Genomic DNA, 16,804 nt, shown 5'->3' on the forward strand with positions numbered 1-16,804 from the left:
TATGTACAATACATTAATAAGATATACAAAATTTAAAATCTAAAAATACTTTTATCATTATTGGAATTTAATTTTTATATTTTTTATTAATTTAATGGCTGAATACATAGTTTGACCCCTGAACTTGTACCTTTTTACCCATTTAACCTCCAAACTTAACGTCTCACCTATCGAACCCCTGAACTTGTTAAATAACCCGATTTGACCCCCGAACTTGATAAATACGTAAACATTTAACCCCTCCGTACACAATTTCTTCTAAAACGTTTCAAGTGACAGGTGGACACGAAGGGTTCAATACTTATATATTTATCAAGTTCAGGGGTTAAATCGGATTATTTAACAACTTCAGAGGTTCGATAGGTGTGACGTTAAATTTAGGGGTTAGATGGGTAAAAGGGTACAAATTCAGGGGTCAAACTATGTATTAAGCGTTAATTTAATTGACATAGAACAACAAATGTTTTCAAAAAATTATTCCGGAATTTAACCTTCACCTTTTATATTTAATGTATTTTTAAGAATCTGATGACACTAAAATATATAATATTTACGAATATATACATACATATATACATATATATATATACATACATATACATATATACATACATATACATATATATATACATACACACATACATACATATATACATACATACATACATACATACATATATATATATATAGAGAGAGAGAGAGAGAGAGATACGACATAGATAAAAAAAATTAGCCTAAATTACCTCTTTTTTATATATAATTGGAAAAAAAGAGCGTTTGTGGGAGAAATCGATCTCACGCTCTAATATTTTACTGCTCAACGCTTATAACATTTGACATATAGCTCATTAATAACCTAAATTATCTTCAATTGATAGAGAGGGTATTAAATAAAATTATGGGTATTAAATATTTATTTCTTGTGATTTTATCTTAAATCATCAAACATATTTTATGTTAGTTGACCAATAAAAAAATTAATTTTTTTCTACTTGCTCAATTTTTATGAAAATGAAAATTATCAAAAAAATTCATTAGAGAATTTTAATTATTTTGATAATTTTATTTTAGTTAATATTACATTTTAAATTCATTATAATTGTTTTAAACAAATTATTATTGAACCCTTAAAATATATTAATTAATTTATGTATCACTAAAATTGATAAAATATGTTGGATTTAAAAACAATAATGCTTATATCATGACTAATTCTTAAATATTTGGAAAAATTAAAAAAAAAGTTTAAAAATCAGTCAAACTTATTATTAATATACTTTAGAAAATTAATTAGGGTACGTAAAAAGATGATAAATTTTCAATTTGTATGCTACATAGATATCAATTACGAGTGTATTAGAGATGTATCAACAATGTATTTTTAAGGTATTTGTAATGTATATTGACGTACTTTTTACAAATAAAAATAAAGAAAAAGAATAAAAATGAATTTATTGAATTTAAGGGAAATCTTTTAATATTAAGTTTTTTTCTTAATTTATTTGTTACTTTTAGTCTGCATCACTCTCAGCCAATCAATCTGGACCAATACGAACATGTCCTTCCAGATATTGCTTTCTATATTTTACTTCCAAATGACCAAAATTCAGCTGATATGATCCTTTGCTAATAATGAACATATTTCAGACAAACTTAGCATATACGTTATCATTCTTCACATAAATAATTATATAAACTTTACTCTATTTAGAGAAAAAAAATCCTTATGTTTTTATTTCTCACGTCTGAATAAAGATAGAAAATCCAAATCATTTTGGGCACATTAAATTTATTTTCTTTTCTACTACTATTAATTAGTAGAAGCTTAAAATGGAGTAGTTCATTTTATTTTTTATTTTTCATGTAATGTTTATAAAATAAAAAATGATAACTTCTTTAAAAAAATTACTTGAATCAGATTGATAATAAATTCATAGACCTAACTGACTAAATATTATTTTTTTCATATTTTTTTCTAATTTCTGCTTGGTTGATTATATTGATAAAATATGTATAGGGAGGAAACTTCAGAATACAGATATAATTTTTCTCTTAAACTTTATTTATTTAGAAACAATAGTATCGTCTAATATACTTTTAGTGTGATCAAAAATTAATTTTTGTCGATGTCTCTAAGAAAAATTCTTATATAGACTTCTTTCGTCTAGTAAGATTATAAAATAACCATTAATTATGTGATACGTGGTATTGGTGAAAACAATTAATTAGTCAATAATATTTTAAGAAAAAATAAGTAATATTCATTAAGTAATTAATTAAATTTAATTATACCGCGTGCATATTATACAATTAATGGGTAACTTATAATCGCACATAGAAAAATAGGTTCATGCAAGTATTTTTTTATTTATGACATCAGAAGCATAAATAGCTTGTATTTCACATAAAAATAATCTTCCATCAATTTCAAACAATTACAAATGTAAAAATTTAAAATATAAAATCACTTTTAACAAATTGAAATGGAACAAGATGCTTGAACAATTTTATGCAGAACATTGTTTGCAGATCGCCTTGTAACATTAAAATTAAAATTATATAGCTCCTCTAACATAACGAGAATCAAATTTTTAATTTTCTAATAAAATGCTCATCAATCGATCATAAAAAAATTGGACAAATAAATCATTTATAAAAAAAGAGCAAAAGGACTTTCATAAAAATAAAAATTGATGTGGTAATTGTCAAATTTTAAAATTTATGTTATAATTGCAAATTAAGGAAAAATTTATGTACTAGTAATTTATAATTAACCTTTTATTTTATTTTATAAAAATAAAATAATATAAAAAGAAGGGCTATAATATACATTAGTAACAACCAAAAGGAGAGAAAAGTAGCCGATTAGAGCTTTTCATTGACTAAAGGGTCATCCGGTTCCTGAACTTGTGATTCGAGGTGAAATACCTCACTTTTAGCCAGTTTTATCAATTGACTTTTAGTTTTTTGATTAATTAAAAACAATATTCTATATTTTTAGGCCAATTAAAAATAATAATAGGTCATTCCGATTTCTAAATTTATTTATATTATACAATGTCATCTTAATCGACTCAAAAATTAAGAATATTATCTTTAATTTATCAATATAATTGAAAAGTGCGTTATTAAACTTCATTACAAATTGAAAAATCAAATTGACCCTTTGTTTGTTTTTAATTTGAAGAAAAAAGAGATATTTCCCCCCTCATAAATAGCTTGTTCTATATAGCACAATTGATTTTTTTAACCAAAGTTAAATAAGTTATCTCTAATAAAATCAAATGATTTTGAGTTAGAAAATCCGATATATGATTTTTTGACTATTTATTTTAATATTAAATACATAAATTAAAAATAACTGGATTTATTTATCTATAACTATATATCTCATTTGTCAAATATAACATGATCTTAAAATTTAATTAGTTTGGTTCATCATCTTTTTGAGTATAATCAGATATATTCATATTTAATTTGAAACTAAGATATTACAAATGTCAAGTAGGATAAATTTTAGGGTTAATGTCAAAAAAAATCACGAACTTTACACGTTTTTTCATTTTAATCACGTAGTTTAAATTTTTTCATTTTCATGCACGAACTATCGTTTTTTTCTCAAATTCATGCATGGGTGCTGAGGTGGCATTCATTTATTAGTGTAAAATGATCCCCACTTCAATGAATTACACCAATGGAGCCGTGACACCTCAGCACCGTGTATGAATTTGAGAAAAAATAGTAGTTCGTGTATGAAAATGAAAAAATTTAAACTACGTGATTAAAATGAGAAAAAATGTAAAATTGGTGAATTTTTTTGACATTAACCCTAAATTTTATACACATGAATTTATAATATTACACTATGTTAGCTCTAAACAAACTATAAATATATTTAACAAATATAGAAAATTAATGAACCAAACTGATAAAAAAATTAAAGTAAAAATATATTTAAGAAATAAAATATAGTTGGTAGAAAAACTATTATTTTGACTAGATAAAATACACCGACACTAAGGAAAAATTCCAGTATAAATACATATATTTCTTAGGCTCTTTCCACACTCAAAAACCTTTGTCTCTTCTACATTTCTGAAAAAAATGGAAGATAAAGCAGCAATCATAGTAGGAACTGGCCCTGCTGGTTTAGCAGCTTCTGCATGCTTAACTCTCCATTCAATCCCTCACATAATCCTCGAACGAGAAGATTGCTTCGCTTCTCTTTGGCAAAAATATTCATACGATCGTCTCCATCTTCACTTAAAGAAACAGTTCAGTCAATTACCTCATTTTCCTCTTCCTTCTTCTTCCCCTACTTACATCCCTAAAGAACAGTTCATTCAATATTTAAGCGACTACGTTTCACATTTCAAGATCTCTCCTCTGTATAATCGCCTCGTCGAGTCGGCCAGTTTTGATCAAGAAAAATGGACCGTGAAGGCCAAGAATGTGAAGTCGGGTGAGGATGAAGTTTATTGTGCGAGGTTCTTGATCGTGGCGAGTGGTGAAGCTTGTGATCCGTTCATACCGGATGTTGCAGGTTTGGGGAGCTTTAATGGAGACGTTGTTCATTCTACTAAGTATAAGAATGGTAAGGGTTATGAAGGTAAGAATGTTTTGGTGGTTGGGTCTGGTAATTCTGGTATGGAGATTGCTTTAGATCTTGCCAATCATGGTGCGAAAACTTCCATCGTTGTTCGTAGTCCGGTAAGTGTAATTTATATATATATATTCGAATTTTGGATTCTTGATTGCATTCATTTTTTTATTATTATTATTTGAAGTTTTGATGATTGGTTTGAATGATTTTCCAAGAACTTAAATCCTCATCGTGGTTGTCATAAGCTTATAATGACAACCAATTTCATGCAGCAATGACTTCAGCTATTAAAGGCGTGATAATTGGTCTGTATGGGTTCGGTAGTAAAATTATTAAAACCGTTTGATTAAAAAAAACAAATAAAATTATTGGGTAAAATTCGGTTCAGTTTCCGGTTCCAGCAAAATATAAGAACGTTATTTTTAAGATAGCAGTATTTCTATATTCAGTTTTATAGTGTTTTTGGTTTTTTAAAATCCCAAACCAAATCATCCATAATTTTAAAAAAATTATACTAATAGTAATAAGTAAACTGAACCAACTGTTTATGGCTTGGTTCGGTTCAATTTTTTAGTCATTTTGGTTTGATGCAAACCCCTAGGCGTGATTGGATTGAACAGTTTGAAGAGAAATTAATATTACATAGAATTTATAGTATTTTAATTCCCTTCCAAACAAATGAAATTTATAATTTTGGAATCCAATAGTTGGAGCTTTTTATATATACATAGACTACCCCATATGCAAGAACCGAAATTGAAATTATTGATTTAATCATTTAAAAATACTCAATCCTTTTCGATATTTTTCATTTGTGACAATTTTTATTGTAGTCTAATTTTGATAAATAATTTCAATTGTAACTAACTGAATTTTCTCATTAAAAAAATAAAGCTTTTCTACCTTTTTCAATTATAATCAAATCTAATTTCAATTTTCAATCAAAAGACACTATCAAAATTAGATTACAATTGATGAAATCAAAAAGTTTGACCATAACATAATAGAAAAATTAAAAGTAGACTATTTTTAAATAATTAAACCAACATTATTTGATGGTCTTTTTCTCGGAGGGAAAGGGCGAAACATAATCGACTTGAATTTTTAATAAGTTGGATTGGTGGATGATTGCAGGTTCACATTGTAAATAGGGAGATGGCTTTTTTAGCACTGGCAATGATGAAGTATTTTTCATTAGGGTTGGTAGACTCATTGTTGGTGTTGGTAAGCAAAATTGTTTATGGAGATTTGAGTAAATATGGAATTACCAGGGCAGCAGAGGGTCCATTTTTCATGAAAGTTGCTTACGGCAAGTATCCTGTTATTGATGTGGGCACCTTTAGTAAGATCAAGTCCGGAGAAATTCAGGTAATTAATTTATGAGTTTAGTAAAAAAAATGAAAATTTTAATACAATTAAATGTCACGTCAATAAAATATTATAGATATATGTCATACCTTTAATATTTGTTGATTGTTTAAATACAAATAAATAATTACTTCAATAATTGCATTAAAATATTGTTGAAATGAAATGACTTTCTCGCCTTTTAAATATCTATTTTGTTTTATAAGAATTTTCCAAGGCATGAAGTTGGGATCTTTCACTAATCACATACATCTATTTAATTTTGATGGAAATTATTATTATAGTTTGGTCCACTTACAATGATAATCTCCTAAATATTAATTTTTTTGCTTGCTATTGGAAGTTGGTATTGACTCTTCTTTTTAATTTGATTGAATATGACTTGGCGTAAAAGACTATATATTTGATTGAATAGCAAGTTGTTAAAGGTATTTTCAGTCAATAACTAAATATTTAAGGTTAAAACAAATATTTATTTTTTGGGTTCATCACATCAACTTCATAGCTTTAATTTTCTTAACCAAGGGTCAACATCTGAAAACCATTAAAAAAATTATTTCTTAATCACTTTTTTGTGTGTATATTTGTAGGTCTTGCCTGCATTAGAAAGTATTAGAGGCAATGAGGCAACATTTAAAAATGGCACGTCACATTCATTTGACTCAATCGTATTTTGTACTGGCTTCAAAAGATCAACCGGTCAATGGCTCAAGGTAATGATAAAAATGAAAAATTAAACTAATTTATCACTTAATGCAAAATATTATGCTAATGATTTTAATTACAGGATGATTACCTTTTAAATGAAGATGGAATATCGAAGGTAAATTTTCCAAATCATTGGAAAGGAAAAAATGGATTGTATTGTGTTGGACTATCAAGGAGAGGAATTTATGGAGCAAGTTCAGATGCACAAAACGCAGCAAACGACATCAAAACACTTCTCTAGTTTGTATAAGAAAAACATATCCAGTGTATGTTTTATTTTAAGAATTATTATACAATAAGACAAGTTTGAATTTTGAACAATACGTTCTCACCACTAAAATGTATTTGCAAGCACCAAATTTATGATGTTTGAAAGAGACTTGTTATCAAAATAATTTTGTCAACTCATACATTCAAGTTAAAATAGATTCAAGTAGATATATAACCTGCATAAATTAATGTAATAATGGAGCAGTCCATTAGTTAATTTTATTATGCCAAGTCAATACTACAGTAGAAGCTGATCAATATAAATTAATGGTACATTATTTTTATTGTTCAAAGAAAAATTAAAGGCTGCTTGCAGCTCTCTACCTGTACACAGTACACAGCACACTACTAACTAACTACTCCCTAACTTGAACAATGCAACAGAAAATCGGTACAAATGGGTTTTGGAAAACCAAACCACCCAACCAAAATTTAAAGGAAAAATAAAGAAAATGGTGAAAATAAGAAAGAAATAAATAAAAAATAAATTAAAGCTGCAATAGCAACTCAAGAAATGTGCAGAAATTGTGCCACCGGTTTGTAGACTCTCAAGCTTGTCAACTATGCTAGGCTCCGTAAAAAAGTAGGTTTTTTTAGCTATGGGCCTAGCAAAAGAAAAATTGGGACGTAAATTCAAATTACGCCCAGAGGATTCCGTCGTTGACAATTTCCATATTTGAAGCCGGACTGTCACCGAGTGAATCAAGTTCTGTGACTTGGTTATTCCCCTGTGAATCCACATATGGCTCCAACAGACAGGGAGATCTTTCTGACGGTATCCCGTAATCTCTGAGAATACAGGATGAAGCAGCAGTAGCTGGTTCTCTCTCCAATACAGCAAGATAATTGTCTTCAAACTCAAAAATTAAGTATTTGTCTTGGCATGCTGATCAAGAATGCGCAAATTTGAGAACGAGGATGTGGAAATATAAAAGCGGATAATATGGGTAGAAGATGATATATCACTTACAATCAACAAGATAGGCCAAGTGATGAATGTTTTTTATCCGGACACCGTTAAACTTCACTACCTGAAATTTTATGGTCCGTCAAGTACTGTACATATAGTGAAAGAATTGACCAATTTAAAGTGAATAACTTGCCTGCTGATTGCTCATGTCCTCGTATCCAATGTTGACTTCATTTGCTAAGACCTATACAAACATAAAAGTAAAAGATAAAATAGACTGAAGAAAAGGGTAAATAACTTGAGCAAATTTATGCCAAAGAATACAGTTAGGCTATACAATAGAATGCCCATGAATTGATCTATCTTAAAATAATGTAAATGCCGAAGAATACAGTTCGGCTATACATTAGAATGCCCATGATCTCTCTTAAAATAATTTAAATGCCAAAGAATACAGTTAGGCTATACAATAGAATTCCCGTAATCTATCTTGAAATAATTTAAATGCCAAAGAATACTGATGAAAATCTTAGCATGTTAAACTTCGAGTCAAGGGCTTTTTTCTACATTTTCATTTGTGTTAACAATCTGAATTAGAACAATCCTTGGCAAATTGAACATCCATGATCTATCTTCATGATGCAATAGAACGTCCATGATATATCTTCAATATTTAATCATTACAGAAAACCTATAATATTCCATTCATAAATATCATAGAAGTGATTCTAATGTTTAATTGCATTTCATACGTACATGGAATTATATGCAGAAGCACTTCAAGCTACAAAAAAAATGAGAATGCACAAAACTTACCTGTGATAGGATAACCATTTGTTCCCCTTTGAATCTCGCCAAAGAGTAGCGTGCTTTCGCTAGTAGTTTCAACTGAGCACAACATGGAACAAAATTAATTTGCAAATCATATAAAAGAGAGAGAAAATTGCATTCTGGAGTAACAGTTTTAAACTAGGGATAATTACTAAAACCCTCTTGAGATTAGAAAATAATTACAAGTAATCACTTATCCAATTATTTTTAAATTTAAAAGACTTTTCCACTGGCGTTATATGCTAATATTGGTAAAGGATTTAATTGAAGAAAACAAAAGTTTAGTTTAGTCCCTTAATTTTAGTATAAATAAGTACAAATTAAGTAAAATAAGCATACTACATAATCATATTAATTGCAAATAATTAAAATTAATTATTTTTATAACATATCATTTTAATTTTAATAAATACATACTTTATTATAACTATGTAAGAAATTAGTTCAAAATTAAGATATTATTATAACTATTCAGTGTACATTTTCTATTTATTGTTTAATTTTGAACTCATTTATACTAAAAATAAGTTGAAGGGATAACTGAACTTTATTTCAGTTAATTAAACCCTTAAGGCAAAACAATTCAACAATTCAATTATGATGGGGACGTGACTCACTTTCAAAAAAATAGAAATGAACTAGTAATTATATAACCTAATTTCAGAAGAGTGTTAATAATTATTCCTTTAAAACTATATGTGATAGAGATATTGTCCAATTGTCGCTGCTTACCCCTATAGTCTCTTCACACTCTTCACTGTTATTGAAAAAGGAAAGGAGAGAAAAGTCACCATTAGCATAGTATTAACTATAGTTTTATGTGTAAGAAGATTCATGCAAATTGCCAAAGCACCAGGAAGAAGTACGTACTCTATCAGTGGTTCTGAGAGGGGCGTAAATACCAAACCAGCAATTATTAAATAAGAAGGTTGACCTCCATCAATATGATAAGGAACCTTCAACAGGGCACAAAAATATTGGAAGTTAGCAACTATCTATATATGAAAACTAGAGCAAAAAGCTAAAGCTCCTAATGGTATTACCAAGTGCGCTCTTGGATTCAGAACTACTTTAACCTTCATGAGTGAGCCTGCTCTAATGATACCAAGTTCTGCCACATCACCAGCAAATCTGTGTATAACATACTTACACATATGAGGAATAGTCTAAAGACTAAATATCAAAAAACAATACTTCTAGCAAATTCTATAAGATTATGAATACAGGAAAATAACAATAAGAACATGGATTCCAATATACTGTTAATATTCTATCATATGCATTTCCTGATTTATATTTCCTTTAAATCAGAGTAAAGTGAGTCATTAGAATCTGATCATTCGGTTCTCAGCTTCTAAATATCACACAGCAGATTCTAGCAGGAGACACCTCTTCATATGCAGTAATAAATTGTAATTTTTATGATACATTTTACAATGGTGATCATTTATGCACATGAAAAGTATTCAGGCAGTGCCCAAGGGTAGCTACATTACATAACAGGACTGAAATTATCTGACGTTTATACAAACTATAAAATTAATAAGAAAGTAAGAACAGACGCACAGCACTTTGAAATTGTTTGGGTGTGTAAGGCACCTTACTTTTGACTAATGAGATAACGGAATGCAATGCGCTCATTCGATCTAAAGGGCACTGTCCCTTCACACCCTACGTTAACGTCATCAAAGCTCACAATCACATCCCCCTGCATAGAACATTAGCATCAACTTTCTGAATACAAGTTCACATAAAAAAGATTGTTCAGTGCAGACAATTCAATTGTCTAGACAGAGATTGCAGTGGAAGGCTTATAGTCAAATTGGTGAATTTTTAACTGGATTTTACATACACTTCCATCAAATAATGGTAACTTATGGACATACTACTAGCCAAAGAAAAGAAAAAGAAGTGTAAGTTCACTATCAACACATTAACCTCTTGAAATCTAGATTAACCCAATTGAAACTAATTTGGAAATGCACAGGTTTGATTCAGAGCTATTGTATGTAGCCATTTTGATATCAACTTCCTCTCTTATTACCATGAATTTGCATTTCACTGCTTCTCTTCTATTATCATCAATATTTTGTTTCTTCAAAGATATCTTAGGTTAAACATCTTGAGAAACACTATGATAACAGGTTATGATTTATATTGAGGTGACTTAACAAGATCAGTAAACAAACAGCTCAAGTAAAGCCAGAAATCAAAGTAATTATGACCACTTACCTCCTTTAAGACATTATTTGCATCAGAAGTTGGTTCAATTCGCCGTACCAGCACACCCTGTTTAAGTCAGGCGACATACAGAAATTGTTCAGCACATGTCATCCAGTGGTGCGTAGAGGAAGAAAAATAAAACAACTAGTCAAATACACCTGTAAATGAAACTTCATGCAGATAAAAGGCTAATGGAGGCATTCAAAAAGAATAAGGCAAAACTACTTGTGAATTGTTTCTTCCATTCTCATGCCACAATATTTGAGGAATCAATTCTTCCATTCTCATGACACACAAATGTTGATCCCGCTATTCACCATGCCATCCATTGTGCAAGTTTCCAACATTAAGATGACAAAAAGTTTTCTACTTGGATAGCAAATAACAGATAAGTTATCTTTCCTCAAATCATATTGCACTCTTATCATATTGGAAAAGAGTGCAACTTAATTTAGTTTCCTCACCAAAATCATGCTATTATTGTTCCTCAATCTTCAACATCTTCACTATATCTGCCTCAACTGCTATTCCATCCACTCCAGAACATGTCAGGCCTCCAACTCCATCTTCCTTAATTCAACCACCAAACCAATACATGCCCATGCTAACTAACAGAATTTAAAATAACTTATAGTGCTAATATGAATGATTGTAAGCACACTCCGGGAAAGACATGACATAGTGTTAGATTCCATCTTAAAACCAATTGGTGTTAAGTATAGGTGCCCAACTAATATATAAACACATGTTTCACACACACAACCAATGTGGGATTTCCCACTTTAACACTCCCCCTCACGCGTAGCGTGTACGGGCCGAGCAACAAAGTCCCCCCTCACGTAAATCTCACGTGAGCCGGGCCAACTCAAATTGTGTGAATGGACAAGGCTCTGATACCATGTTAGATTCCATCTTAAAACCAATTGGTGTTAAGTAGAGGTGCCCAACTAATATATAAACACATGTCCATTCACACACACAACCAATGTGGGATTTCCCACTTTAACACATAGCAAATGAGCAATGCCTATACTCTGAAAGCATTTGAAGCAAACCATCATAATATGTTAGTTTGAAAATAATACACACCTCGTTAGACTCTACTTTTAGGCATGTGCGCAGTGCTGGATTTTCCAACTTTTGCAACAATACACCAAGGCAAGGGAAGCCTGAAAAATGAAATAGTTCAATTAGGATGAAGTGAAACAAGTTTAGTTTTTATTTTGGTTCATTAATAATCTGATAAATGCCATTTTATTTTGGATTTTAATTTACGTTTCCATATAAACTGGGAAGATTTCTAAATAACTTGATTTAGTTTTGGTTTATAAAGGTCCGAGTTGGGTTGCATCCTTAATTATAGCTGAAACTATGTTGCCACTAAGCAGATCAAAAGTAGCAAGAATGTCCAGAAAGCAGTAAGAAGAGGTAGGTGTTTCAGGGACATTCAATACCCAGTCATAACACTGAAATATCAATTACTGAACTTCAGCATTTATTTAGACAGGTTTATATACACCTGTCTCAGTTCCTTAAGCACGAAGATGAAAAGACGTCATATCAACAAAAAAAATGAACAAATCTCGCCATACTGGAAACCAGGCTTACAGATGCAAAGACTTGAAAAAGAGTGAGATGACATGTGCTGAAACATAGCATGTTAGTTTGGTCTTAAAGAAAGCCAATAATCAATTATACAAAAAAATGATGACAGCGGTTACTTCATTACAACAGGTTCATAGCATGAAGCTATGTATCTGGATTCAATCAAAATCTGAATAAGTAGATGCAAAAGATGTTTTGTCCTTGAGATTGGTGAAACAGAATACCCTATTAATTGTCAACATCCAATTCATAGACAATGAGATAAGAACTCTACTGTAGAAAACATGAGAAAATTTCACAGTGTCAATGTTAGTATATACAAGAAGAATAGGTAACTCACCAGTGTATTTTCCATTCCTCTCATAGTCATCCAGAAAATGAGACACCACAGTTGTTGGAATCACATATCCGATATTCTCAGCTTCTTCAGATCTGTAAACCTAAAGAGAATGTCTCATGAAAACTAATAAGGGAAGAGAAACTGCTTTTTTTTTAAGAAAAAAAACAGATTTTGCAAGAATCGGAAACAAGTAATGAAACTTCCAAGTAACTGAACTATGAGGACTTCTTTTTAAAAGTATGATTGCAGCTCATGCCAGGAATCATCCACTACAGATGGTTCACATCAGGCTATATGTATAAACAAGATTAACAGAAACAAATGCCAGAGAATGTACCTGAAATGCCACCCCAATGCATTCCCCTTGTTCATTGAATGCAGGACCACCACTATTACCTAAAATCTAGCAAGTATAAGCAATGATAATCACAAAGATATGAAGCGATGCCTCAATATAATGAGAAAATGTTCGAATGAGGCAGACAATTTACCAAATTCAAACATGAAAACAAATAAACTTTACTATTTACCACAAGGATAAACAGAAAACAGATGGTCCACTAACCAGGATTTATGGCCGCATCAATTTGAATACCCAGCAAATCTGATGATCCATGAGCATAAGATGTAACCTGAAGGGTAAAAAGTAAAAAACATGGAAATTAATCTGTTGAAACATAGTGCTTAAATATGAGCTTTGTTACAGCAATAAAGTTGCTCCTTTTGGTTACCCAAGATAAGGGGTACGGGGTATCTTACAGAATGCAAGGGAAAGGCTGCGTACAAATATGCCAATCTCCCCCTACCCTAAAATAGCCTAGGAGCACTTTGTGCACCGGTGAGCCTTTTATAGTACTCAAATTCATTATTAAAAGATCAAACAGAAAACTTTTAAGAACTATAACAACAATCATAGGTATCATTGTGGGACATGTCAAACCTCTATACGTGATACAACTCCCTTTGTCACTGAAATTGTGTCGCCTCCAAGAGGATATCCCACAACAGTTACTGCATCCTGCCCATGCAAAAAAAAAGCATTAAAAGTAGTTTAATATGATACCATAAGTAAATATTCAGTGCAGAATTTAAGATTCCAACCTCTGAAATATGATGGATTTTTTACACCCCGCATGTATGTTTCAGTTGCATATATTTTTCTAAACTAGCAAAGTATCTAAGCTTGGTATAAGTGGTAAATGAAATGTATTGTACTGTTTAATTAAACTGCCATAATGACAGCCAAAAGACTTCCCTTTCTTTTCTATCTAGAGTGTAACATGGACAGGAGGGATCTTGTAAACCCCAAAATTATCATGCAGGTTTCAACTAGATGTCAAATGTAGTCTTTGTCAACATGTTCTATTTTATGTGAATTTTGTTTCAGTGGATGTTAGAAGAACTAAAAGAATTAAATAACTGAAACGACTCATCTTTGCAACTTTAATAGATCAAGTAATGTGTTTCAAATATCTAATTCAAAAATGTCAAAAAGTTTTATAATTTGAAACTGTTTTAATGCACAGAAAGAATAATTTGTATAAATGAGGATAAAACATGTCATGGGATGGGAGCACAAAAATGCTGTCATGACCCCATGTAAAGGGATGACTTAAACCTGAAGACGAGGCAACCGTCCCAATTGAAGTGGTTCAGCTCCTTCCCAGAATGCCTTATCCTTTACTGAAAGTAATGCTATATCACAATCAACTCCTCTGGCTAAGACCTGCATATTAAATCACTGAGAGTTGATCAAATTTCAAAATCCTTTCATTATCCAATCTGGACCAACATTACAGACAAGGCAGCTTAAAAGCATTCATTAGATTTCAGCAGCGAAGCCAACTCAAACCCTATTATTAAGTCTGACTGTGAAACCAAATATGGAAAGCTCCAATGTATCAAGGACTCAAAGGCAAATGTTATGATAATAATAAATTTTTGCCGTCAAATATTATGAAGGGAAAACCAAATCAATAAGTTTCAAATAGGACGTTCACCCACGGTTACTGCCTTACAAATAATTTAAGTGCATTCCTATTATTTATGACCATTCGAAACTCTTAAAGAACGGAGAAATACCTTTGCCACATATTTAGTATCATCTCCTCTTCTCTTCACTTTGACCTGCAACACATAAAGTTAAAGGTAAAGTGTCATATTCTTTGCATGCACATCATTTTATAAACTGAAAGAAACACATATAATAGATATGAGGCCTTGACTAAATGGGAGTCTAGATTCTAGAGAACAGCCAAGAAAATGTTAATGAACCTGCAAATCATATATAAAGACAGATGGTACCAAAATATAAGTGATAACGTAAAATCAAAGAATTATGAATATGATATGTCAATCATATTAAGATAATTTTGAGAGAGTAGCTAACTTGTGTATAATGTTCAACACAATGCGCATTTGTCAAAAGTTTTCCATCCCCAATCATAAATGCACTGCACAAGAGATTTTAAAACAAATGAATAAGACGATAAATAAAATAGCAAATGCAACATTTAAAAGGCAAGACAGAATTCAAAATTAGAAATAAAATCACCTTCCAGTGCTTGTATATTGCCTTTGCTTTTGCCAAGGAAGTGAATAATCAGGAGCAGTATGAGTGCAGTAAACCTACATAAATCAAACAAGCAACAAGTTTTTAACTATGAATGAGCAATAGCGATTTGGATTGGATGGACTCTAAACAAGTGTTAATTAGTTGCTAATTTAAACATTTACCTTGACAACAGCATTTAAAAAAGCCATATCCTGAAGGTTTCCTGACTCAATCTGAACATAATTTTAAAAGAAACAACCAAATAAATCATTCATAAGTATAATTAAACTTCGCAGTTAGCTAATCCATTTAAAATCAAACTCTAACAAAAATCAAACCTGATGCTCATTAGAATCAAATTGAAACTCCTTCTTATCCTTTCTTTGCAATCCAAATGACCTATAAGCCGTAGATTGAGCTTTCTCGCTCTCCGAACTACCTCCATTTCCATTCCGATACTTCTTCTTCTGCGACGCCGTTTCTTTCTAAAATTAAACCAAACACAAAACATCAAAAAATCACTTCAAAAAACGAAGAAAAAAACAGAAAAAACAGAGTCTAATTTGCTTACATTTTTACTATTGGCTTTATCAGTTGAAGAAGACGATGAACCTCGACGTTTACTGTGTTCGGAAGCAGTGATAGCGGTAATGGACCGATGCGACGTCGTGGCGAGGTGCCGTTGAGAAGAAGCATAACAGCGGAATTTAATGGTGGAGGTTAGAGCAGTGAAGCAGCAAGTAGCCGCAGCTATTGCCATGTTGCTTGCTGCAGCAGATTGAAAAGCTTTTTAAGATTCGCTGTTATCTTCTTCTTCTTCGTCTTCCTTATCCTTTTTGCTGCTATGCTACTGCTAACAGAAAATTGGATTGGATTAGGTTACAGATTTTGGCGCGTCAGTGATACTTTTAACCAATCGGATAATAAAGTGAAAAATATTGTATAGGGGGATTCTACTGGAGAGTGGAAATGATTTTAAACGTTGCGTTTTGATCATAGATTGAGGCTAAAAGCCTGCTGTAAATAGTTCGGGCTTTTTATCCAATATACTGAAAATTGGCCCAAATTTACTTTTATACAGTCCAAAGCTAAAGTTTACATTTCATACCATCCAAAATTAAAATTATAACCTAATTCTTTGAAATCTTACTTTTCTACTGTTTCTTCTTTTTTTCTTGAATTTTGGCAGCTCCTTCTTCTTCTCCACGAGTCCAGCAGAGTTTCTCCACGTTCTTATTCCTTCGCTTCCGTCGTTCCGCCTCTGCCGTTCTGTTTTTGCTGTTCCATCTCCGTCGTTTCGCCTCCATCGTTCCACCTTTGTCTCGCTGCGCCATCTTTCTTTTATCTTTTTGATTTTAGATCTGAAATTTTTTGTTCTTTTTTTTTTCATTT

At 31.0% G+C, this 16,804-nt stretch overlaps 2 protein-coding genes across 3 annotated transcripts; one reads left to right on the top strand and one right to left on the bottom strand.

Moving 5' to 3' along the window:
• The first annotated feature begins 4,058 nt into the window (after positions 1 to 4,058).
• On the top strand, positions 4,059 to 7,000 carry LOC126686487 (probable indole-3-pyruvate monooxygenase YUCCA10). The gene is made up of 4 exons (XM_050380545.2): positions 4,059 to 4,710; positions 5,738 to 5,971; positions 6,562 to 6,684; positions 6,759 to 7,000. Exons 1-4 carry the CDS (start codon positions 4,105 to 4,107, stop codon positions 6,918 to 6,920), a joined length of 1,125 nt encoding a protein of 374 aa, XP_050236502.1. The 5' UTR covers positions 4,059 to 4,104; the 3' UTR covers positions 6,921 to 7,000.
• A 188-nt stretch (positions 7,001 to 7,188) lies between these two features.
• LOC126686485 (protease Do-like 2, chloroplastic) lies at positions 7,189 to 16,344 on the bottom strand. 2 transcript variants are annotated; one of them, XM_050380544.2, is made up of 21 exons: positions 15,984 to 16,344; positions 15,751 to 15,897; positions 15,595 to 15,645; positions 15,413 to 15,486; positions 15,248 to 15,311; positions 14,941 to 14,985; positions 14,477 to 14,584; positions 13,799 to 13,876; positions 13,424 to 13,490; positions 13,196 to 13,254; positions 12,859 to 12,958; positions 12,003 to 12,082; positions 10,923 to 10,979; positions 10,295 to 10,398; positions 9,734 to 9,821; positions 9,561 to 9,646; positions 9,423 to 9,447; positions 8,676 to 8,747; positions 8,049 to 8,103; positions 7,920 to 7,976; positions 7,189 to 7,835 (listed from the first exon to the last, which is right to left on the bottom strand). In XM_050380544.2, exons 1-21 carry the CDS (start codon positions 16,170 to 16,172, stop codon positions 7,588 to 7,590), a joined length of 1,854 nt encoding a protein of 617 aa, XP_050236501.1. In that variant the 5' UTR covers positions 16,173 to 16,344; the 3' UTR covers positions 7,189 to 7,587. The 2 variants fall into 2 exon arrangements, with proteins under 2 accessions (XP_050236501.1, XP_050236500.1); XM_050380543.2 differs by having other exon boundaries at positions 7,920 to 7,980; positions 8,053 to 8,103; positions 15,984 to 16,343.
• Positions 16,345 to 16,804: the final 460 nt, after the last annotated feature.

The sequence above is a fragment of the Mercurialis annua genome, linkage group LG6 (assembly GCF_937616625.2).
Source record: "Mercurialis annua linkage group LG6, ddMerAnnu1.2, whole genome shotgun sequence".
NCBI lineage: Eukaryota > Viridiplantae > Streptophyta > Magnoliopsida > Malpighiales > Euphorbiaceae > Mercurialis > Mercurialis annua.

Coding starts and splice junctions, on each gene's coding strand:
- LOC126686487 (XM_050380545.2), top strand. CDS start 4,105: ATGGAAGATAAAGCAGCAATCATAGTAGGAACTGGCCCTGCTGGTTTA. Junction 4,711..5,737: donor CCATCGTTGTTCGTAGTCCG/GTAAGTGTAATT, acceptor GGATGATTGCAG/GTTCACATTGTAAATAGGGA. Junction 5,972..6,561: donor TCAAGTCCGGAGAAATTCAG/GTAATTAATTTA, acceptor GTATATTTGTAG/GTCTTGCCTGCATTAGAAAG.
- LOC126686485 (XM_050380544.2), bottom strand. CDS start 16,172: ATGGCAATAGCTGCGGCTACTTGCTGCTTCACTGCTCTAACCTCCACC. Junction 15,487..15,594: donor TTTTAAATGCTGTTGTCAAG/GTAAATGTTTAA, acceptor TGATTTATGTAG/GTTTACTGCACTCATACTGC. Junction 7,977..8,048: donor CATGAGCAATCAGCAGGCAA/GTTATTCACTTT, acceptor AATTTCAGGTAG/TGAAGTTTAACGGTGTCCGG.